Source organism: Sciurus carolinensis, chromosome 7, assembly GCF_902686445.1.
Source record: "Sciurus carolinensis chromosome 7, mSciCar1.2, whole genome shotgun sequence".
Classification (NCBI taxonomy): Eukaryota; Metazoa; Chordata; class Mammalia; order Rodentia; family Sciuridae; genus Sciurus; species Sciurus carolinensis.
The window spans coordinates 52356917-52381282 of NC_062219.1; the positions used below are offsets into that span (position 1 = coordinate 52356917).

Consider the following 24366-nt stretch of genomic DNA (forward strand, 5'->3'; position numbering starts at 1 on the left):
ACTGATACTTTTATCTTTGATAATGTTCCTTCTCTTGAAGGAATATTTCTAATAATGTAGTTACTCTTTCTTTTGTATTATTGTTAATATGTATAACTATTTCCATTTTTTAACTGATGTCTTATGTTTAAAGTGGATTTCTAATAGTTTATAGTAGATTCTTACTGTTTCATTTAGTCTGATAATTTCTGCATTTTAATTGGGATAGTTGGGTCATTTACAGTTAGTGTGATTATCAATAAAGCTTGGACATTCCACAGTGTTTACATAGTACAAATATGATAAATATATAAAATGATAAATACATAAAATCTTTATCAATAAAAAGTAAACATGCTGGACACAGTAGCAGATACTTGTGGTCCCAGATACTCAGAAACTGAGGCAGAAGCATCAGTTGAACCCAAGGGTCCAAGGACAGCCTGGGTAATATAGTAAGACCCTGTCTCAAAAAAGACATATTTAAATATTTTTTAAAGGGGAAAAAAAAAAGCTTGGGTACAAGGGAAAGGACTAAATTTGTAATACTTTAAAAAAAAGAATACATCATACCCCATTGATCCTGGAATTCCACTTAAAGGAATTCCCAACACCCACCCACCCCCAAAAGAAAAGACATCCTAAATGACCCATAGGAGGTAACTGATTACATAAATTATAACCCATACAGTAGATTGCTTTGTAACTACAGAAAACAAAATGAGCTTTCTATATCAGGATGGAGTGCTCTCTAAAATAAGTAAGCATGGTGAAGAATGTTGTATATTGTAAGCTACCATTGTAAGGAGAAGAAGAGCATATCTGTACATACATTTGCTCAAACTGTCTCTGTAAGGATACACAAGAAACCAATAATAGGATGCCTCTAGGGAAGAGGAAGTGGAAGCTAAGAGGCTTCTCGCTGTATATTCTCATGACCTTTTTAAAATTTGTGCCATATGTAGATGAAAATTAATTTAAATTGTTGAAGAAGATATGATTGATAGAGCAGTGTTAATTGAGGTAGGAGCAAAATTGGTAATGCCAGAAAAGTAGTGAGTGGTAAAGAAGTAAAGATAATTAATTTTATATGCTTTTTTATTGAGTTTTTTAATATTAATTCATTGTACCTTAAGTCATATTATGATTGTTTTATTAATTGATATTTGAGAAAAAGAGAACAGAAAGACAAAAAATAAAAGTCATGGTGGGAAAAATGGTTATTGAGAGACATTTTCTTAATTTCATTATAGGTATATTTACCATGTGTTTTGCAAACAAAAAAGAGATATGTAGGTTACATGTATGAAACACTGGATCAAAAGGACCCAGTATTTGATGCAAAAGGAATAGAAACAGTTAGAAGAGATTCTTGCCCTGCTGTTTCTAAGGTAAGTTCTATCTCACTTGTATGTGTAAAAAATAAGTGACTAAGACTCTGGTGAAAATATAAGTATACGTAAGCACACATCTAGGTGAAGGAACTATATCCTACATAACAATATTTACCTCTACGAGGATACTATATGAATTTTGAGATTTTCTTTCTAATGTAATATTTTATTTAGTCCTTAATATCTGACTTCTTTCCATATTTTATATTTTATCAAAATTGTTGAAAAGCAACATATATATTGGGCACAGTGGTGTTGTACCTATGATTCCAGCTACTCAGGAGACTGAGGTGGGAGAATCACTTGAGCCCCAGGAATTTAAGTCCAGGCTAGGCAATATAGCAAGACCCCATCTCAAAAAGAAAAAGAAAACAAAAAGCAATAACACATGAACTGGTAAGAATTCTTGCCTATCACCTGGAAATGATAGTAGGATGTATTGCGATATAACACCTCCCAAAAGGTAGGGAGTCAGATGAAGAAGAGGAACTACCATAGATTTCATAAGTAACACAGCCCTTTCCACGTTAAATGAAATTTCATTTACTTAGGTTATCAGTAATAAAATAGGACAATTTAAGAATGGTGCTACTGTAAATTACCTAAATTTCTCTACTATAATAATTTTCACCATATTATTATTTCTTTTTTGCTTTACTCAGAATCCTTTAGGAAACCAAAAATAATTAGCATAGATGGGAATAGCTCTCTATATACTGAGTTTAATGAGATCATTAAAATGCCATTTATAATATTATGTGAATTTGGGTATTACTCTATAGTAATTTCTGTAGGATATGTCATCAGTATACTCTCTCCCTGTTGGCAGAATTGTACTTAAGCTAAATTAACAAGCTTATTACATAAATACATATAGTTTCCAGGATTCAGAATAAAATATAGCAATTTTCACCTGGAATTAATATAGATTCAGTCCACTACATAAACCCATGACATGTTGGTCATTTCTTCATAGAAATATTTCCAACATAGAAAATTCTGTCACAGTTATTTATCAGTGCTATAAAAAGGCAAAAGAATGTCTTTCTCTTTCCACATTTTTTATTGATGCGTCGTGGTATTTGTACATAATGATGTATAACCTAATATGTTGTTGCATTTGTACGTGCATATAATATAACAATATAATTGGGCCAGTATCACTCCCCACTGCTTCCCCCCTCGCCCCTCTGTTTCACACCCTGGTCCCTTTCTTCTACTGATTGATCTCCCTTTGATTTTCAAGAGATCCCCACACTTTTGTTTTTCTTTTACCTTCCTAGCTTCCACATATGAGAGAAAACACCACCTTTGACCTTCTGAGTTTGGCTTATTTCACTTAACATAATGACTTTAAGTTTCATTCATTTTCCTGCACATAACACAATTTTATTTTTCTTTATGGCTAAATAAAACTCTGCGTGTGTGTGTGTGTGTGTGTGTGTGACATTTACTTTATTCATCCTTTTTTGAAATTTATTTATTTTGATTCATTGTACAAATGGGGTACAACTGTTGTTTCTCTGTGCACAAAGTAGAGTCACGCCATTTGTGTGATCATGCATTTACGTAGGGTAATGATGTTTGTCTCCTTCTGTTATTTTTCCTCCCCCCCCCCACTCCTCTTTTTCCTCTATACAATCCATCCTTCCTCCATTCTTGCCTCCCTCCCACCCCCTGTTATGTATCATCATCCACTTATCATTCGGCCTTTGGTTTTTTGGGATTGGCCTATGTCACTTAGCGTGATATTCTCCAACTGCATCCATTTACCTGCAAGTGCCATAATTTTATTCTTCTTTATGGCTGAGTAATATTTCATTGTGTATATATAGCACAGTTTCTTTATCCCTTCATCAATTGAAGGGCATCTAGGTTGGTTCCACAATCTAGCTATTATGAATTCAGAAGCTATGAACATTGAAGTAACTGCATCACTGTAGTATGCTGATTTTAAGTCCTTTGGGTATAGGCCATGGAATGCTGGGTCAAATGGTGGGTCCATTCCAAGTTTTCTAAGGAATCTCCACACTGCTTTCCAGAATGGCTGCACTAATTTGCAACCCCACCAGCAATGTATGAGTGTACCTTTTCCCCCACATCCTCGCCAATACCTATTGTTGCTTGTGTTCTGATAATAGCCATTCTAATTGGGGTGAGATGGAATCTTAGAGTAGTTTTGATTTGCATTTCTCTTATTATTAGAGATGTTGAACTTTTTTTCATATATCTGTTGATTGCTTGTAGATCTTCTGTGAAGTGTCTCCTCATTTCCTTAGCCCATTTATTGATTGGGTTATTTGTATTCTTGGTATAAAGATTTTTGAGTTCTTTATAGATTCTAGAGATTAGTGCTCTATCTGAAGTGTGTGTGGCAAAGATTTTCTCCCACTGTGTAGGCTCTCTCTTCACATTGCTGATAGTGTCCTTTGCTGAGAGAAAGCTTTTTAGTTTGAATCTATCCCAATTGTTGATTCCTGCTTTTATTTCTTGTGCTTTGGGAGTCATGTTAAGGAAGTCTGGTCCTAAGCCAACATGATGAAGATTTGGACCTACTTTTTCTTCTACTGGTGCAGGTTCTCTGATCTAATTCCGAAGTCCTTGATCCATTTTGAGTTGAGTTTTGTGCAGGGTGAGAGATAGGGGTTTAGTTTCATTTTGCTACATATGAATTTCCAGTTTTCCCAGCACCATTTGTTGAAGAGGCTATCTTTTCTCCATTATATGTTTTTGGCACCTTTGTCTAATATGAGAAAACTGTATTTATGTGGGTTTGTCTCTATGTCTTCTATTCTGTACCATTGATCTACTTGTCTGTTTTGGTGCCAGTACCATGCTATTTTTGTTACTATTGCTCTGTAGTATGGTTGAGTGTCTGGTATCGTGATACCCCCTGCTTGACTTTTCCTGCAAAGGATTGCTGTATTCATCCATTGATTGACCCCTATGCTGGTTCTATAGTTTGGCTATAGTGAATTGTGCTGTTGTAAACTTGAGTATGCATGTATCACTGTAGTATGATAACTTTTTAATTCTTCAGGATACACACCAAAGAGTGGTATAGCTGGGTTATATGGTGGTTGCATGCCTAAGTGTTCTGAGAACCTCCATACTGATTTCCACATGGTTGTACTAATTTACATTCTCACTAATAGTATAAAAGTGTTCCTTTTTCTCTACATCTTCTCCAGCATTTATTATTGTTTGTATTCTTCATCACTGCCATTCTGACTGATGTGAGGTGAAATCTCAGGATAGTTTTGATTTGCATTTCCTTAATTGCTAAAGTTGCTGATGATTTTTTTCATGTATTTGTTGGCCATTTGTATTTCTGCTTTTGAGAAGAGTCTGTTTAAATCATTTGCCCATTTATTAATTGGGTTATTTGGCTTTTTTAGATGTTGATAGACCTTTATTTTATTCATTTATTTTTATGTGGGACTGAGAATCAAACCCAGTGCCTCACACATGCGAAGCAAGGGCTCTAGCACTGAGCTACAACCCCAGCCCCAATTATTTGTTTGATGTAAATTTTTTTGAGTTCTTTATATGTCCTAGATACTAATCCTCTATCAGAAGAGTAGCTAGCAAAGATTTTCTCCCATTCTTTAGGTTCTCTCTTCCCATTCCTAATTATTTCCTTTTCTGTGCACAAGCATTTTAATCTGATGCCATCCCACTTATTAACTCTTGGCATTTTTTCCTGAGCTTTAAGGCTCCTACTGAGAAAGTTGTGGCCTGTGCCTCAGTGCTGAAGTATTGACCCTCTGTTTTCTTCTAGGAGTTGCATAGTTTCTGTTCTAATTCCTAGGTATTTGATCCATGTTAAGTTATTTTCATGCAGGGTAAGAGATAAGCGCCTTGTCTTTTTCTTCTACGTGTGGTGTTTTAGTCAGCCTTTCCCTACTGTGGCTGAATGATCTGACCAGCACAATTATAGAGGAGGAAAGGTTTATTTGAGGGCTCACAGTTTCAGAGGTCTTAGTTCATAGAAAGCCAGTTCCATTCCTTGGAGCTTGAGGTGAAGCAGAACATCATAGCAGGAGAGCGTGGCAGAGGGAGGCAGCTCACATCACTGTGATCAGGAAGCAGAAAGAGACTCTACTCTCCAGATACAAAATATATACCCCATAGCCACACCCCACTTTTCAGCTTCTCCAGCAACACCCTACCACTTTAGCTAATCCCATCAAGGATTAATTCACTGATTGGGTTAAGACTTTTACAACCCAATCTTTTCTCCTCTGAATCTTCCTACGTTGTCTTACGTGTGAGCTTTTGGAGGACTCCTCACATCCAAACCATAACATGTGGATAACTAGTTTTCCCGGCACCCTTTGTTTAAAAGGCCATCTTTTCTCCAGTATATTTTTCTGGCAGTTTGTCAAGGATCAGATTGCTATACATGTGTGACTTTATCTCTGTGTCCTATATTCTGTACCATTGGTCTATGTGTCTGTTTTTATGCCAATACCATATTTTTTGTCATTCCCTCTATAGTATGATTTGAAGTCAGGTATTGTGATGCCTCCAGAATTGCTTCTTTGGCTTAGTATTGCTTTGACTATTTTGGCTATATTGCTTTTATTCTTACAAAGGAATTTCAGAACTGTTTTTTTCTAATTCTTTGAAGAATGTCATTCATATCTTGATACAGATTGCATTGAATCTGTAGATTGCTTTTGGTAGTGTGGCCATTATAATTCTGCTTATCCATGAACATGGGAGGTGTTTCCATCTTCTGGAGTCTTCTTCAGTTTCTTTCTTCAATGTTCTATGATTTTCATTGTAGAGATCTTTCATCTCCTTGGTTAGATTTATTCCTAGGTTTGGTTATTGTTTTGTTTTATTTTTGTTTTTTTGTTGGTGTATTTTTTTTTTGAGAGTATTATGAATGGAATTGTTTTTCTGATTTCATTCTCAGCAGATTCATTATTGGTTTAGAAGAAAGCTATTGGTTTTTGTGTGTTGATTTTGTAACCTGCTACTTTGCCAAATTTACTTTCTCTAAAAGTCTGTTGGTAGAGTTTTTAGATCTTCTAGGTATAAGATGATATCATCTGCCAACAGTGATATTTTTACTTCTTCCTTTTTAATTTTTATCACTGTTATTTCTTTCTCTTGCCTAATAACTGGCTAGAATTTCTAGCACTATATTAAATAGGATTGATAAGAGTGTACATCCTGGGGCTGGGGTTGTGGCTCAGTGGTAGAGCGCTCACCTAGCATGTGTGAGGCCCTGGGTTTGAGCCTCAGGACGACATAAAAATAAAATAAAGATATCATGTCCACCTACAACTAAAAATTATACATATTTTTTTTAAAAATAAAAAAGTGTGCACATCCTTGTCTTGTCCCAGATTTTAAAACAAATGCTTTCAGTTTTTCCCCATTTTCTATGAGATTGGCTTTGGATTTTTCATATGTAACCTTTATGTTGAAGTAGATTATTTCATATGTTGAAGTGGATTCCTGCTATCCCTAGTTTCTTCACTGTTTTAATCACTGATAGATGCTGAGTTTTGTCAAATGCTTCTCTGTATCTATTGAGATGACTAAGTGATTTTTTGTCCTTAATTCTATTTATGTAATGAATTACATTTATCAATTTGTGTATATTAAACCTTACATCTCTGAAATAAAACCAACTTGATTGTGGCATACAATCTTCTTGATATGTTGTTGAATATGATTTGTTAATGTTTTGTTAAGTATTTATGCATTTAAGTTCATTGGGGACTGATCTGTAGTTTTCCTTCCTTGACATTTCTTTATCTGATTTGATACAAGAGTGTTGCTGGCTTCATAGAATGAATTTGAAAGTGTTCCATCCCATCTTTTTTTTTTTTTTTTTTTTTTGACCAGGGATTGAACTTAACCACTGAGTCACATCCCCACATACCCAGCCCTTGTTTTTTTTTTTTTTTTTTTTTTGTATTTTATTTAGAGACAGAGTTTTACTGAGTTGCTTAGCACCTGACTAAGTTGCTGAGGCTGGTTTTGAATACTCCATTCTCTTGCCTCAGCCTTCTGAGCTGCTAGGATTACAGGCCTATGCCGCCACCCACAGCTCCATCCCTTTTTTTTCATGGAATAATTCAAGGAGTATTGGCATTTGTTTTTTCTTAAAGGTCTGGTAGAATTCAGCTAGTATGCATCTGATCATGGGTTTTTCTTTTGTGTAAGGCTTTTTATTACTGCTTCTATCTCACCATGTTATTGGTCTGTTTAGGTTTTCTGTGCCTTCTTGGTTCACCTTTGTCAGATTCTGTGTGCCTAGAAATGTATCCATTTCCTCTATGTTGTCCAATTTATTGGAGTATAAGTTTTCTAAATAGTCCCTGTGATCTGCTGGATTTCTGTGATGTATGGTAATTTCTTCTTTTTCATCTCTAATTTTATTAATTTGCATTTTTTTTCTTTTGATTAGTTTGGTTAAGCACTTAACTTTTCAGAGAACCAACTCTTTGTATCATTGATCCTTTGTATTGTTGTTATTCTCAATTTCATTGATTTCAGTTCTGACCTTAATTTTTTCCTTCCTTCCGTCCGCTGGTTTTGGAACTGGTTGTTGTTCTTTTGAAGGGATTTGAGATGAATCAGTAGTCTGTTTATTGGGGATCTTTCTGATTTTCTTATGTAGGCACTTATAGCTCTAAACTTTCCTCTTAGAACTGCCTTCAGAGTGTCCCAGAAGTTTTGGTATGTTGTATCACTATTCTCATTTGAGTCTTTGAATTTCTTTAAATTCCTCCCCTGATTTCTTCTATCACCCATTCATCATTCATAAGGGCATTGCTCAGTCTCCATAAGGGCATTGCTCAATTATATAAATCTCCATTTATATCATTTCTGTAGGGTTTTGTCATGTTGATTTCTAATTTCAATCCATTATGGTCTGATAAGATGTAAAGAAATATATCAACGTTTTGGTATTGGCTAAGAGTTGCTCTGTGTCCTAAAATGGTCTATTTTGGAGAATTCTCCATGAAATGCTGAAAAGAACATGTGTTCATTTGTTGTTGGATGACATATTCTGAAGATGACCACTAAGTCCATTTGATTTATAATATTTTTCAGGTCCAAAGAGTCTTTTATTTTTGTCACTGGATATTGAACCCAGGGGCCTGAACACTAAGCCACATCCCCAGTCCCCCTTTAAAAATTTTTTTTTTTTAGAAACAGGGTCTCACTGAGTAGATAGGGCCTCGCTAAGTTGCTGAGGCTGACTTTGAACTGTTAATCCTCCTGCCTCAGCCTCCCAAACTGCTGGGATTGCAGGCATGCACCACTGCACCCAGCCAAAGAGTCTTTACTGAGTTTATGTCTGGATGACCCATGGAATGGTGAGAAAAGTGTGTTGAAATCACCCAGTATTATTGTCCTGGGGTATATCTGAGGCTGCAATTTGAAGAGTATCTCTATCATGAAATTAGTTGCATTCATGTTTGGGACATAAATATTTTTATTGGTATGTCTTCTTGGATCATTCCCCATCCAGTATGAAGTGACCTTCTTTGTCTCTTCTGATTAATTTTGTTTTGACATCTGCCTTGTCAGATATGAGAGTAGCTACCCCTGCTTGTTTTGGGACTCCATTCACTTGGTATATTGATTTTCATCTTTTTACACTCACTCTGTGGCTGTCTTTGCCTGTAAGGTACATCTTACAAACAACATAGAGTTGGGTGTTGTTTTTAATCCATTCCATCAGCTTGTGTCTTAGTTGGAGAATCGAGACCATTTGCATTCAATGTTATTACAGAGAGATGTTTATGAATGCCTGCCATTTTGATTTATTTATAATGTTAAGTTTGGCCCTGTTTCTCATTTACTTAGCTACTCTTCAAATGAGATTTGTTCATTTGTGAGCTCTGGGGTTTATTATTTCTTCTGTATGGAGTATTCTTTAAGTAAGTTCTGTAGTGCCAGTTTAGCAGTTATGAATTCTCTTATTTTCTGCCTATCTCAAAAGATTTTTATTTCCTTTTTTATTTTGAAGTATAGCTTTGCTGGAAATAGCAGTCCTGGTTGACAGTTGTTTTCTTTCAGGACTTGAAACACATCATTCCAAGCCCTTCTGGCTTTTAGGGTTTGTGCTGAGAAATCAAAAGTGATTCTGAATGACTTACTCTAAATTAGGACCTGATATTTTTCTCTGTAGGCTTTTAAAATTCTATCTTTACTTTGTATGTGAGGCATTTTAATTACAATGTGTCATGGAGAGGGTCTTTCTTGATCTTGTCTCTTTGGGGTTCTGAATGCCTCCTGTATATGGATGTCCATGTCACTCTCAAGGTTTGGAAATTTTTCTGTTACTCTTTCTCTGAAGAGGTTATTCATTCCATTAACTTGCATCTCACAACCCTTCTCAATTCCAGTGAATCTTAAATTTGGTCTCTTAAGAGGTGTATATTCTGGTCATGGTTACATACTTCTTTTCTTTTTTTTTTTTTTTTTTTTTTGTATTTTTTTAGTTGTACATGGACTCACATCTTTACTTATTTTTTATGTGATGCTAAGGATCAACCCAGTGCCTCCCATGTGTGAGACAAGCTGTCTGACCACTGAGCTACAGCCCCAGGCCCTATACTTCTTTTCTTTAATGCTCTGAAAGTTCAAGGCTGGCCAGTTTGTCTTCCAGCTCTGAGATTTTGTCTGTCTTGGTCTACCCTGTTATAGAGACTTTGCACTGAACTTTTTATTTGATTTATTGTGTCTCTCACTTCCAGTCTCTTTGTTTGGGTTCTTTTCAGTATTTCTATCTCCTTATTTAATTTCTCATGCATAATCCTGTACTGACTTCCTCAGTTCACTCAGTTATTTTTCTGTGTTCTCTTGGAATTCATTGATTATTTTTATAGTGATTCTTCTATCTGATATTTCATCCACTTCAATATTTGGAGGGTCAGTTGCTGGTTAACAATGAACTTTGGGAGGCGCCATGTTACCTTGTTTTTTTATATTTCTTGTGTCCCTGTGTTGGGTTTTATGCATGTTTTGGGATAGATTTCTCTTCCATTCTTTTGTGCCTATTTAATGTACAATCTTCAATTGCCAAAATGTCCTAGACTGATCTTGATTGAGATCCCTTCATAATTGTTTTGTATCCACAAAAAAGTTTGATTCTTAATAGACTGCTTGGTAACACTTAAATTTATGTTTGTCTGTAACAATAAATAATAATCTGTACATAAGATCATGTCCAGTTTCTTATGCCTAGAATGCTCTATTTAAGAAAAATTTAAATCCTCATCACATAGCAAATTTTTCTTCTGAATATCATTCTAACATGATTTTTCTTAAACTATATTATATTGGTTTTAGAAATAGAAAGTTCCAAAATATTTTTACAATTTCAAATAATTTTGATTATCCAATCATTGTGAAATTATTTAAGTAGATCAGGTTTTCCAGTAGTTTTATAATGAAAGTATAACAACAGTAATGAAGATAACTGGGGGATATTTTTTATTCACATGCATGCATCTCTCTTGTTTTAAGATACTTGAGCGTTCCCTGAAGCTGCTGTTTGAAACAAGAGATATAAGTCTAATTAAACAATATGTTCAACGACAATGTATAAAGCTTCTGGAAGGAAAGGCCAGCATACAAGACTTTATCTTTGCCAAGGAATACAGAGGAAGTTCTTCTTATAAACCTGGAGCTTGTGTGCCAGCCCTTGAACTTACAAGGTAATGATGTACACAATATCACAGCCCCCAGTACCTAGCCAGTGTATTCCTGGGGATCTGCACAGGCTTAGAGTAAGTGAAAAGACATCTCATAATCCACAGGCACAGGCACACACAGTTTTCTTTCCACCTTACCACATGAAGCCTCATCTATGCTACCTTATACTTCTAAGTTCTGAAGAAGAACTTTTCTTCTGGACTTTCCTTAGGAAACTAAATGCAATTAATTGTGATCTGATACGTTTCTCCCATGTGAAAATCACTAGGTAGTCCTTAATATTGATCTGTCAAAGCACTTACATAGAATCATTCTGGAATCCAATTGTTTAGCTAAATTTTCTCTTAATCTTTCATTGTTAGGTTTATGATAGTTTTTATTGTTAGAATCATATTATTCTCTAGGTAGCAATGATGTAGAATAAGTCTTACGTATCTATAGCATAGTTTTCAAAGAAGTAGTAACTCTAATTTAAATGTACTTCTTATAGATTTCTCTTGGTTTTGTTGCTTAATTCTGACTTAATGTGCTAGATTGATGCCTTATATGATAGTCTTTTTGTGTGTATTTTATTTGGATTTGAATAGGAAAATGCTTACTTATGACCGGCGCTCTGAGCCACGAGTTGGGGAACGAGTGCCATATGTCATTATTTATGGGACCCCTGGAGTACCACTTATCCAGCTGGTAAGGCGCCCAGCAGAAGTCCTTCAAGATCCAACTCTGAGACTGAATGCCACTTACTATATCACCAAGCAAATCCTTCCACCCCTGGCAAGAATCTTCTCACTTATTGGTATCGATGTCTTCAGCTGGTATCATGAATTACCAAGAGTAAGTTTACTAAATAGTACGTGCTATAACTACTTCAAATTTCCAGTAGAACTAAAGATTTTATTTTTGTGCTGTGAGAGGCCAAGCAGATAGATCCTAACCTGATAAAGATGCCATACCTTTCTGGTTTCTGAAAGGAGAAATTTTTTAATTCTCTGTAAATACCTTCTTAACTTCTGTCAGGTTGCTCAAATTACAGAAGTATTAAAATGAATCCTGAAGAATTTCAGTAGTAATCACTTAACCACAGAATAATGCAGAGCAAACCAACTAATAATAGAGAACAAAAATTACTTCAAAATAGATATTAAAAGATGTATAAGATATAGCATGTAGATATAGTCCTGAATAATCCAGAAGAAAGAAATATTAAAATAGCATTACGGGGCTGGGGAGATAGCTCAGTCGGTAGAGTGCTTGCCTTGTAAGCACAAGGCCCTGGGTTCGATCCCCAGCACCCAAAAAAAAAAAAAAATAGCATTACACTAAAGCAAAACATGTAATGTGGAATCTCAGCACAAGGAGCTTTGCTTCAGTTCTTACTTAGTTTAGTCATTAGAAACATGAAGGAGTGATATGTGGCTCTGTAATAATCTGGGACACTTTTTCCTAGGAGAGTAGTCTTTTTTATCTATTGGTGAGAATTCACTTCAGATCTGATCTGCTCAATCATTTGCTATCATCTCAGACTACGGAAGGCAGGTGGTATTTAGGCAAACTGATGAAAAGTTGATACTTAAGCTATATTTACTTCTTAGTAAACACTTTTAAAGGAAAGGGAAAGTATAACCTAGGAAACTGAGTTTGAATCTGTGTTTCTAAGAATTTGTGCTGACTGACATTTATAATGCTATATCCTGGCTCTAAGCCAGGAAACTGATATTTTTGTTGTTGTTACTATTTTTCATTTTGTTACCAACAAGGATGTGAAGTCTAACATTTGTAAGAATCTAACCTGATAACTTATGCAAAGTAATTTATACAATACCAGGAAAATATGCCATGGGTATAATATTATTTTATTATAAACAGAGCACCAGGAAAGAGAATTCTAAAACCAATATTAACTTAAAATGAAGAATTCTTAGGTGACATGTGTTTTATTAAATTTGAAATGCTCCTGGTTTATTTTTGCTTCAGTTTTGGATCCTCTGCCTACCAAGTTGTTTTAATCTTTCATTTTGTTTATTTCCATGACCCAACTTGTGCACCCTTAAACAGTATCCACTCTCAACCTAGATCTTTTCCATTGTCCTGTATGATCCCCAGTACCCTGTATAACTATAATCTCGTACATCTGCATATTTCCACCAAAAAAAAAAAAAAAAAAAAACTGAGTGGCTGAAGACTAATTTTTTCCACAAAGGAAAAAAAAAAAAAAAAAAACAGTGTATTTGATGATATGAAGATGTAGGCTCTGCCAGGCTCAGTGACCCATGCCTATAATGCCAGCAGCTATGCAGACTGAGGCAGGAGGGTCTCAAGTTCAAAGCCAGCCTCAGCAACTTAGTGAGGACCTACACAATTCAGTGAGACCCTGTCTCAAAATAAAATGTAAAAAAGGGCTGAGGATGTAGTTAAATGCCCCTGAGTTCAATCCCTAGTATCAAAAAAAAAAAAAAAAAAAAAACAGATGAAAGCTCCATGACAGTGTGGGTTTGTTCATTTCTCTGACCCCAGTGTCTAGGACAGCATCTGGCATGTGGTAGCTGCTCAGCATTTGTTGAATGAATGAATGAATAAAATAATGCCTGAGTAAATCTGTAATTAGCATGAGAATAGCAGTAATGCTGTGAAGCTGGCTCAGACTTATTTCTGAATTGATGATATTGTAGATCCAGAAAGCCACCAGCTCCTCTCGAAGTGAACCCGAAGGGCGGAAAGGCACTATTTCACAATACTTCACTACTTTACACTGTCCTGTGTGTGATGACCTGACTCAGCACGGCATCTGTAGTAAATGTCGGAGCCAGCCTCAGCATGTTGCCGTCATCCTCAACCAAGAAATCCGAGAGTTGGAACGCAAACAGGAGCAACTTGTAAAGGTATGGCCTTATTCACTGGACACAGAATTCCAAGCAATCTGATTCTTCAGGGAGATATTCAACTCTTGAATTATAGTATAAGATATGAAACTGGAATAAAAAATACATGATATTCTTCTTAAAATCTAGGAAAGACCATCATTGAACTAAACTATTAAAAACAACTTAGTTTGTTTTATAATTTATTTTTGTTCTTAATGGAATAGTGTATTGTGTTTATTAAAGCCTAGAACTACAAGGGTCATCTACCCAGTTTCTTTCATAATAGTATAAAAGCAATAATAAGAAAAATTCCAGTTTCTCAGTCAACACTTGCCATTCTTATAATAATTCAGTAATCTTAGAGAATTGCTTGTTAACTTGGAAATTTTGCAATTCGAAGAGTCCAGACAGAACATTTATGTTAAAATCAATAATTAACATGATTGAGTCTTCCTGCCAGAGATTGTTCTAAGCACTCTTACAGATGAATAAAACTGACACAGAAAGGTTGAGTAATTTGCATGTTACACTGCTAATGAGTTACGGACAGAGCTGGGATGTAGCCATAAAATGCAAAGATGGGAATTAATAAAATTTCAAATTCCCATTCTAGCAGAAATAAAAAAAAAAAAAATCACTTGAAAATAAAATCCAAACAAAAGTTGTTTCTGTATTTCTCTTTCCCTTCACCTCCCCACCTTGCCCCCTCTCTGGGTAAAATTAAAACTCCTTAGCTTCATTTATAAGTCTTTCTCCATTCTGACCCTTCCTGCTACCTCTGTCACCACTTCTTTCACTTCTCCCTGTCATACTCTACCCTCTCCCTCTTTCATATTGAACTTCTTTTAGGTTGATGAATATACCTTATTCTCTCCCACCTTCTTGCCTTTAAACACCCTCTTCACTCTTCCAGGAATGCTTTCCTCATCCCCTGCTAATCATTAGAGAGGAATCAGTTTAAACACCTAGACCAGATGAAACCTCCACAGTGGGCTCCTGCCATAACCACCTCTACTTTACTGTAATTAAGTATGTGTCTGTCTTCTCCAATAACAGGAAATGAGCCACTGGGGAACAGAAGCTCTGCCTTCTCTCACTGTTGAGCCAGCTATGCCACTGTGAGATTCCAGTCCATGGTGGTGGTCTGAAAATAATTATTGAACACATGAACAATTTTCTGCTTAATGCATGATTAAGGAAGCAATATATCACTGTAGTTATTACCAACCAACTTTCAGCCATTTTGTACTAGTTGTGTGATTCTAGTCAGTACAATTACTGAAGTCACTGGGTGTCCTAGCTTCTGTTTATTTTGTAGGCTACTGTCATTATAGCAGCAATCAACTCAGAAAATTCCCTTGTTGGATCCTAGTATAATGCACTATCAAGAGCAGGAACTTCAGATCTCTACAAGGTCACACTCTGAGTGTTCTCTTCCTGGACCTTTTCATTTACTGCCCTCATTGATGAACACCTTACTAGTTAGTGACATCAATTTAACCAGAACCCTCTTTCACCATTAGGTCTTATTTCTTATAAAAATACAGTTTAAAAAAATGATGCTGTTTTATAAAGATGGTTTGTCATCTTTTAAAAGATATTGTTAATACAGTTTAAGTTTCACAAACTAATCTGCAGAATTTTTCATAAATTATAAATTACGGGACATGTAATGAAAAATAGAAACATTAACAACAGTTTAACAACAAATTAACAAAATTAGACAACACTTTTATGGAATATTTAAAAATTGGCCATATCTTAGTCTGTAAGGAAAGACTAAAAAAGGGGTTGGGGTGAGGGAAGGAGAAGGAGAAGTACTGGTGATTGAATCAAAACAAGATATATTCCATGTTTTTATAATTATGTCAAGATGGATTCTACTGTCATGTATAACTAAGCCAATAAAAAATAAAATTTAATAAATAAATAAATTCCTCATTAAATTTAAGACTAAACTTCAAAAAGTTGAAATATTAGAAATGACATTTTAATCAACACAGTGCTATAAAATTAGCAATTAATTATAAACTCAGAAATCAAAATGATTTCTCCACTTGAAAACTTTAACACTCCTTGTTAAACAAAATGAAAACACTACATATCAGATTCTAGATAGCCATAGCAGATCTCAGGAAAAAATTACCATCTTTAAACATTTTAAATAATAGTCATAAAAAAATGAAAATAAGTACATTAAGCATCTAAAGATTTTGGGAAATAATAAGGTCAAGGGATAACAGAAAGAATGAATGTATAAAAATTAAAGGAAATGTTTTTTAAATGTGTGCCTTCTTCTGACCTAAAACATAGATGTCCAGGTTGTGTTATTTAAAAGTTTTGAATATAAGCCTGAATCAAGCTATAATGCTCAAGATTTAAATCAACCAGTAAAGGATCTTGAAACTGAACATTTGAGTTAAATTTAGTAGAGTAATTCCATCCTGGATTATTTATCAGACAAGCACAGAAAGCTCTTAAATATTTATCGGCTTGTGCTTGTACCTTAGTGTAGCCATAGTACATAAAACTGTAGTACAGAAATTCTGCATGAGAGAATAGACTTGAGTAAATTTTTGGTAGAGATCTAATTAGCGAAAGGCTTCCTAGAATAGCCTACTCGGTCTCCAGAGGGCATACTAAAGTGAGTTTCTAAGCAGTTAGTTTGTATCAGTAACAACATAAATATCAGATATACCAACCAGCATACTCAGAAAAATGTGCTCCTCATTTGACTAGAAAATAATGGGTCAAGAAACAAAAATACATAACCCTGTGAGCCATCTCTAAATTAGAAACCCTTTGATAAATATCAGAGTTCATTACAGCATATTTAAATTATCTTTCCTAAAACACATTCTAGAGTAGTTGCTGCTATTTAGATTCCTCTGTTTTTTAAAATGGGGTCTTGGTATATTGTCCGACTGGCCTTGAATTCCTCAGTCCAAGGCGTCCATCCTCTGTCTGGCCTTAGCCTACCAAGGAGCTGGGACTACAGATGTTGTAACACCAACCAGCTTAGGTTTCCATTTTTTTAATCATTTGAATATACTTTATTTTCTTGATCCTTATAGTTCACACTAGTATTCTTTTTAAATTTTCAGTGTTTTTCATGTTTTATCTTTTTAACGTATGCCTGACTTGAGACTTTAAATACCATAGAATCTGAGATATTATAATTCTTCTCTTTTTAAAAAGTTGCACCATGATTTATTTTTTTCTTAATATGTCAGAATCACACAAAATCCTAGAAAAGTATGGCTTTTTAGGCTTTCATGCCCAGAAATTCTAATTCATTGTTATGGAGTGGGGCTCAGGCATTAGTCAATATTTCTAAGTAATTTTAAGTTCATTGTTACCAGGGCTAAGAACTACTGATCTAGACTACTTTAAAATTCACACGATTTGACTTTTTCATATTAGTATATTCTGTTCTGAAATAAGAAAATGGATAACGAGTCTGTACAATTTGGAAAAAAAAGGGTGTTTATACTTCATTTAAGAGACATTCTTTGGTAGTTGGGTAGTATATTGTGTGAATATTTTTCTAATTGACATAATGTACATATTTATTTAGCATAATGTAATAATACATGGATACAGTGTGTAATGATGAAATCTGAGCAATTAGTCTTTATGTTGGGAACTTTGAAACACCTCTCCTCTAGCTATTTTGAGATATATAATAACTTGTTCATCACCCAAATGTGAACACTAGAACTGATTGCTCCTAACTATAATTTGGCACCTATTATGCAAGCTCTTTGTCCCCCTCCCCTTCCTATCCTCTCATGACCACTATTCTACTCTTTGCTTCTATGAGATCAACATTTTTAGCTTCTCCATGCCAGTGACAATATGCAGTATTTGTCCTTCTGTGCTTGGTTTATTTTGTTTAACATAATGTTGTCTTATCCCATCCATGTTGCTGCAAATGACAGGATTTCCTTTTTATGGCTGAATAATATTCCATTGTGTATGTATACATTTTCTTTTTGCATTCATCTGTTAATAAACACCTCAGTTGATTCCATATCTTGGCTATTGTAAATAGTGCTATAATAAACGTGGTGGTGCAGGTGTCTCTTTGCTATAGTGATTTTGTGTCCTTTAGATAAATATCCAGTTATGGAATTGCTGGGTCATATGGTAGTTTTATTTTCTAGTTTTTTAACAAACCTCCATACTACTTTCCATTGTGGCTATATTAATTAACATTCCCACCCACAGTGTATGAGAGCTCCTCTTTCTTGCTTCCTCTCCAGGATTCATTATTTTTTGTCCTTTTAATAATAGCCATTCTAATTGGGGAAAGAAGTGTCTCACTGTGACTTTGAAATGCATTTCCCCGATGATTAGTAATGTTAATCATTTTTATCATATGCCTGTTGGCCATTTATATGTCTTCATTTGAGATATGTCTATTTAGGTCTGTTGCCCATCTTTTAATCAGGTTATTTGTGGGTTTTGCTCTTAAGTTTTGGAGTTTCTTCTGTATTCTGGATCTCAATTCCTTGTTGGAGAAATAGTTTGCTAATATTTTCTCCCATTCTACTGATTGTCTCTTCATTCTGTTGATTGTTTCCTTTGCTGTTACAGAAGCTTCTTATTTTGATATAATCACATTTGTCTATTATTGCTTTTGTTGCCCATGCTTTTGAAGTATTAGCCAAAAAAAAAAAAAAAAAAAAAAAAAAAAACATTGCCCATACTGATGTCTTTGAAGTGTTTTCTTCTAGTAGTTTCCTAGTTTCAGGTCTGACATTTAGGTCTTTGATCCATTTTTGAGGTGATTTTTGTATATGGTGAGACATGAGTCATTCTGCATATGGATGTCCAGTTTTCCCAGCACCATTTATTGAAGAGACTATCAATTCTCCAATGTATGTTCTTGGCACCTTTGTTGAAAATCAGTCAGCTGTAAGTACATAGATTTATTTCTGGGTTCTCTATTCTGTCCCATTGGTCTGTGTGTCAGTTTTTATGCCTATACCATGCTTTTTTTGGGTTACTATACCTTTGTAGTCAAGCATTGTGATGCCTGTAGTTTTTTTCTTTTTGCTCAGGATTGCTTTGGCTATTTGGGGTCTTTTGTGGTTCCATGTGAATTTTAGTAGTGTTTTTTCTATTTCCATGAAGAATATCATTGGTTTTTGTGGGGGGGATTACAATGAATATGTAGATTGCTTTAGGTAGTATGGACATTTTAACAATATTAATTCATGAATATGAGATTTCATTTGTTGTGTCATCTTTAATTTCTTTCTTCAATGTTTTATAATTTTTTCATAGAGATATTTCACTTCTTTAAATTTATTACTGGGGGGCAGTGTTTATATTTTGGTTTTGATTTTATAGCTATTATGAATACAATTATCTTGATTTCCAAGTTTATTATTGGTATGTAGAAATACTGCTGTTTTTTTTTTTTTTAATCCTGCATCTTCACTGAATTTATTTACCAGTTGTAACTGTTTTTTCATGGAGTCTTTAGATTTGTTTATTTTTAAGATCATGCCATGTACCAAAAAGGACATCTTTCCAATTTCCAGTGCCCTTATCTCATTCCCTGATTGCTCTAAGATATTCAGTAGTATGTTGAATAAGAATGGTGAAAGTGGACATCCTTGTCTTGTTCCAGATCTTGGAAGAAATGCTTTTGCTTTCAGCTTTTTTTTTTTTTTTTTTTTGCTTGTCCTAAGTTTTGATGTGTTGTGTTTTTATTTTTGTCTTTGAAGAAATTTTTTACTCTCCCTTTTGATTTCTTCTTTGACCCATGAGTTTTTCAGGAGTATGTTATTTAATTTCCATGTATATGTACAATTTCTAAAGTTCTTCTTGTTGATTTCTATTGTGGTCAGAAAAGATACATATGATTTTGATTTTTTTAATTTGTCAAAATTTATTTTGTGGCCTGACATATGTGATCAATCCTGGACAGTGTTCCATGTGCTGATGAGAAGAATATATTCTTTAGCTTTTGGATGAAATGTTCTATAAATGTCTGTTAGATCCATTTGGTCTATATCATATAGTTTAAGTACAGGGGGTGTTTTTTGTCCATTGATGAAAATGGGGTACTTAAGTCCACAACTATTATTATATTAGAGTGTATCCCTTTGTGTACTCCAGTATTGGGTACATATATATATATATATAATTGTTATATACCTATGTTGAATTGATCTCTATCATTATATAATGACTTTCTTTGCCTCTTTTTTGTAGTTTTTTTGTTTAAACTGTTTAATCTGATAAGTATAATTACTTACGTTCACTTTTGGTTTCCATTGGTATAGAATCATCTTGTTCCATCCCTTCACTTTCAGTCTGTGTGTCTTTATCAGCGAAGTTGGTTTCTGTTAGGCAGTGTTGAGTCTTGTTTTTTTTTATCCAGTTTGTGTCTTTTAATTGGAGAATTCAATCTGTTTACATTCAAGGCTATTATTGATAGGTAAGAACTTACTCTTATCATTTTATTCATTGTTTTCTGATTGTTTTATATATTCTTTGTTCCTTTTTTCTGTCATCATCTTTGTGGTTTGGTGGTTTTATCTACTGAGCATATTATTTTCTCTCTTTTCTGTGTTTGTTTTACTAGTGAGCTCTATACTTTTATGTGTTTTCATAACGGTAGTTACTATATTTTCACTTCCAGATTCAGGACTTCCTTAAGTATTTCTTGTAAGGCTGGTCTAGTGTTGATGAATTTGCTCAACATTTACTTGTCTGAAAAAGACTTCTTCATTTCTGAAGGACAGCTTTGCTGGGTCTAGTATTCTCAGTTGAAAAAGTTTTTTCTTTCAGGACATGGAATATATCATTCCATTCTCTCCTGGTCTATAAGATTCCTACTGAGAAATTTGTTCATAGTCTAATCAGGATTTTCTTATGTATGACTAGATCCTTTTTGTTGTTTTTATAATTTTCTGTCTCTGAGTTTGGATGATTCAAGTATAATATGCCTTGGGGAAGACCCTTTTGGGTTGAATCTATTTGTGGACCTTTGAGCTTCCTACATCTCTTTGTTCCCAAGATTTGGGAAGTTTTTGAGATTTTTAAAAAAAATTTTTTAGTTGTCAGTGGACCTTTATTTTATTTATATGTGGTGCTGAGAATCAAACCCAGAGTGTCATGCGTGCTAGACAAGTGCTCTACCACTGAGTGACAACCCCAGCCCAAGTTTTGAGCTTTAATGTCTTTATTAAATAGTATTCAAATGCCTTTTCCCATCTCTTTATCTTGCAACACTTAAAATGCAAATACTTGTTTGCTTAATTGTGTTCCATAAGTTTCCTAGGCTTCCTCCATCTTTTCCTCCTCCTCCTTTCCCACTCCCACTCCTCCTTATCCCTCCTACTGAATTATTTCAGAAAACCTACCTTCAAGTTCAGAAATTTTCCTGCTTGCTCTAGTCTGCTTTTGAAACTCTTGATTGTATTTTTTTTAATTTCAACTCAGCTCCAAGATTTATTTCTGTTTGGTCCTTTTATATGATCTCTTTCCCTAATAAATACTTCTTCCATATAATTTACTGATTTTATAATTTCATTGACTTTGTTTTCTCTTGTGGGCTGCTGAGTTTTCTTATTATTTTTAATTTCTTTTCAGGCATTTCTTAGATTTGCTGATCTTCTTTGGGGTCTATTAGTGGAGAATTCCTGTGTTCTTTTGGAGGTGTTATATTAGCTTGTTTTTTCATACTTCTTTTGTGCCTACACTGATACTTAGATATCTGGTTAAACAGTTGCCTTTGCTAATTTTGTATGGTGGTTTCAATAGTGAAAGACTTTCTTCTGGAGATGCATCCTAAGATGTAGGTTATATAGGATAGGTTGAGTGGGTGTAGTATTATAGTCTCCATTATAGCTTTCTTGGTCATAATCAATGTGAGTAATGCCTGAAAATGTCTCGGGAGTCTAGGCTGTAGGGGTTTGTGGGGCTGATCTACCTGTAGGGTTGCATCTCTTCTAGGCCAGGCAGTGGTAGTTCCAGGCTCTGTAGCCTATGGGTAAGTGTGAGTCACCAGCTATTTCCCTGAACCTCAGGCAGACAGAACCACACCTGTAACTTAAGTGGGGTACACAGAGCTGCAAGAACTGGTCACCCAATCTTTCCACATCTAAAAACATGGGTATGGTCTTAAGATGGCCCTATTCATCAGCAGTTTGGATAAGGGCCTAAATGGACTGAACTTCTTCGGTACTGTGAACTCCCTAGAAGCTCTCTAAACTGGACTCAGGGCCTGCAGGAGCTGCTGGGGACCTCCTTCTTACCTTTTCTCCATTTAAGGAAGGTTCATACTGATCCCTATGAGAGAGATGGGGTGGTAAATGAAAGGTTCTTTGTTCCCTTCTTTGTATAAGCCATCTTGAGTCTCCATGTTCTTCTTCATCTCTGCCACATGCCCACCATCCTCCATTGTTTTCAGTCCCATACTCTGGTAGAACAGTTGTTTATTCTTTTTGGGAGGGCAAGCATATCAGCTACCTCTAGTTAGCCATCTTGCTGGAAGTTGCCTTTCTACATGAATTTTACTATCATAGAATTCTGTTGTAAATGAAACTTGATCTCAGGAATTAAATGAATTCTTAAGAGAATTTTGTGTTCTGTTTTTATGAAATAACATCTTGTTGAAATATTTCACCCATAGGGTAGGCTAGGCTTCTGAGAGAGGAAAACTAATAAATTTTCTGTAATGTATTACATGTTTTACATTTGCCAGTAATCTGTGGTGGGTCAAAAAGGGATTATAAAAATTTGGTATTTATAAATATACATAGAAACTTCCCTATTGTTTTATGTATTTCTCTTATGCTTTCAGATATGCAAGAACTGTACAAGTTCCTTTGACCGACACATCCCATGTGTTTCTCTGAACTGCCCAGTACTTTTCAAACTCTCCCGAGTAAATAGAGAATTATCCAAGGCACCATATCTCCGGCAATTACTAGACCAGTTTTAAATTGTCAGTGTCACAGAATTCCAGGTGCTATTCTGTTCAGTGTTTACCACTAAACTGTTGTGCATGGTGCTTTCTCAACTTCCATCAAGTCGAGGACATTCATTTTCTGTTATCTGAAGACTGAAGATTTTTATGCTAACTGAATTAAAAATTATGCGATGATCTCTAAATAGCTTCTTCTTATAATGTACAAATTCCTCATTCTTTCACCTTTTTAACATTGTTTTATAATGCAGGTGTTGGATTTGCTCCAGTATGTGTACCATCTTTTAAATGCATTTGAGTAGATCATGTTTACTTCCCTCTGGAAGGAACACTGAAAACCTCTTAAACAAAAAACATTTGTGTGTTTTCCTTGAACTGTCTGTATCAAGACGTGTTAGAGATATCCATCCACTTTATAATTTTGACTGCAAAATATTTTGTAAATATACTTTTTTACTTTTCAAACAACTAAGTAAAATAATGTGCAATGAATTTTATACAAATGATTTTGAAGTTGTTTGGTATATTTCCTCTAGGTTTTGCTTGACTCAAAGTAGATTTGTTATTTTGATCAAACTGTGCAAACAATAGTACCATGTGTAGCATTTTGAAACATTATTTTCTAAAAACCGCTGTCTTGCTTTAGCTATTAATGGGGCATTGTGAGGAACTGTGCAAAGACATTTTTGTTACAAACCTGTGGGCCTGTTGCAATACTTTAAAAATAAAAAATTTTATTCCATTTTTGCTTGTTTTGTATAGACATTTCTATTGCTTCTAAATATGCTTAAAATATTTTCTTTTCTTATGTACTGTACAGTTAATCTTATTTGCCATCATCTTGAACACAAAATGTGTATTTAGACTATTTGTATAACTGTATAAAATGAAAAAGGAATTATGTGGTCAGTGCATTGTTTTTTTAAACTGGAAATCATTTTGTTTTAAGAGTTAATAATGGAAACCACATTAAAATTGAATAAAATATGAAATATGGCAGTGTGGTTTTTATCTTGCTATAAATGAAATTATCAGTTACGTATTACCCTATGCTTTCCTAATTTTAATGAGGTAAATGAAACTCAGTTCTTTTGTTTTTCTTTTTTTTTCTTTTTTTGCCAGACATCTGATTTTTTTGCTATTGTTCTTTTTATTATACATGTAGCCAAATCCACTCTGATATAATTATACAAGCATGGAGTATATCTTTCTTATATGCTGATGCCGCAATTCCCTTACCAAAACTTTTAAGATTTTTTTTCCTTTATTTTATTTATTTATATGCGGTGCTGAGAATTGAACCCAGTACCTCACACATTCTAGGCAAATGCTCTATCACAGATCCACAACCCCAGCTCCAAGTTTTAGATTTAAACAACAACAAAGGCAACAAAGCAGTCTAGGAAAATTTTAGCACTCACCATTTTAGAGAGGCATGTATTGCTTGGTAGATGTTCAGCATTCACTTTCATTTGGATACAATGAATTA

The 24366-nt window shown here is 34.6% G+C and overlaps 1 protein-coding gene across 1 annotated transcript in view; it reads left to right on the top strand.

The window, feature by feature from the left end:
• The window catches only part of Rev3l (REV3 like, DNA directed polymerase zeta catalytic subunit), a 178255-nt gene extending 154392 nt beyond the window's left edge, over positions 1 to 23863 (top strand). The window contains 5 exon segments of the mRNA XM_047559512.1: positions 1233 to 1370; positions 10878 to 11068; positions 11654 to 11900; positions 13736 to 13945; positions 22752 to 23863. Coding sequence (XP_047415468.1) covers positions 1233 to 1370; positions 10878 to 11068; positions 11654 to 11900; positions 13736 to 13945; positions 22752 to 22892 — 927 coding nt within the window. The 3' untranslated portion in view covers positions 22893 to 23863.
• Positions 23864 to 24366: the final 503 nt, after the last annotated feature.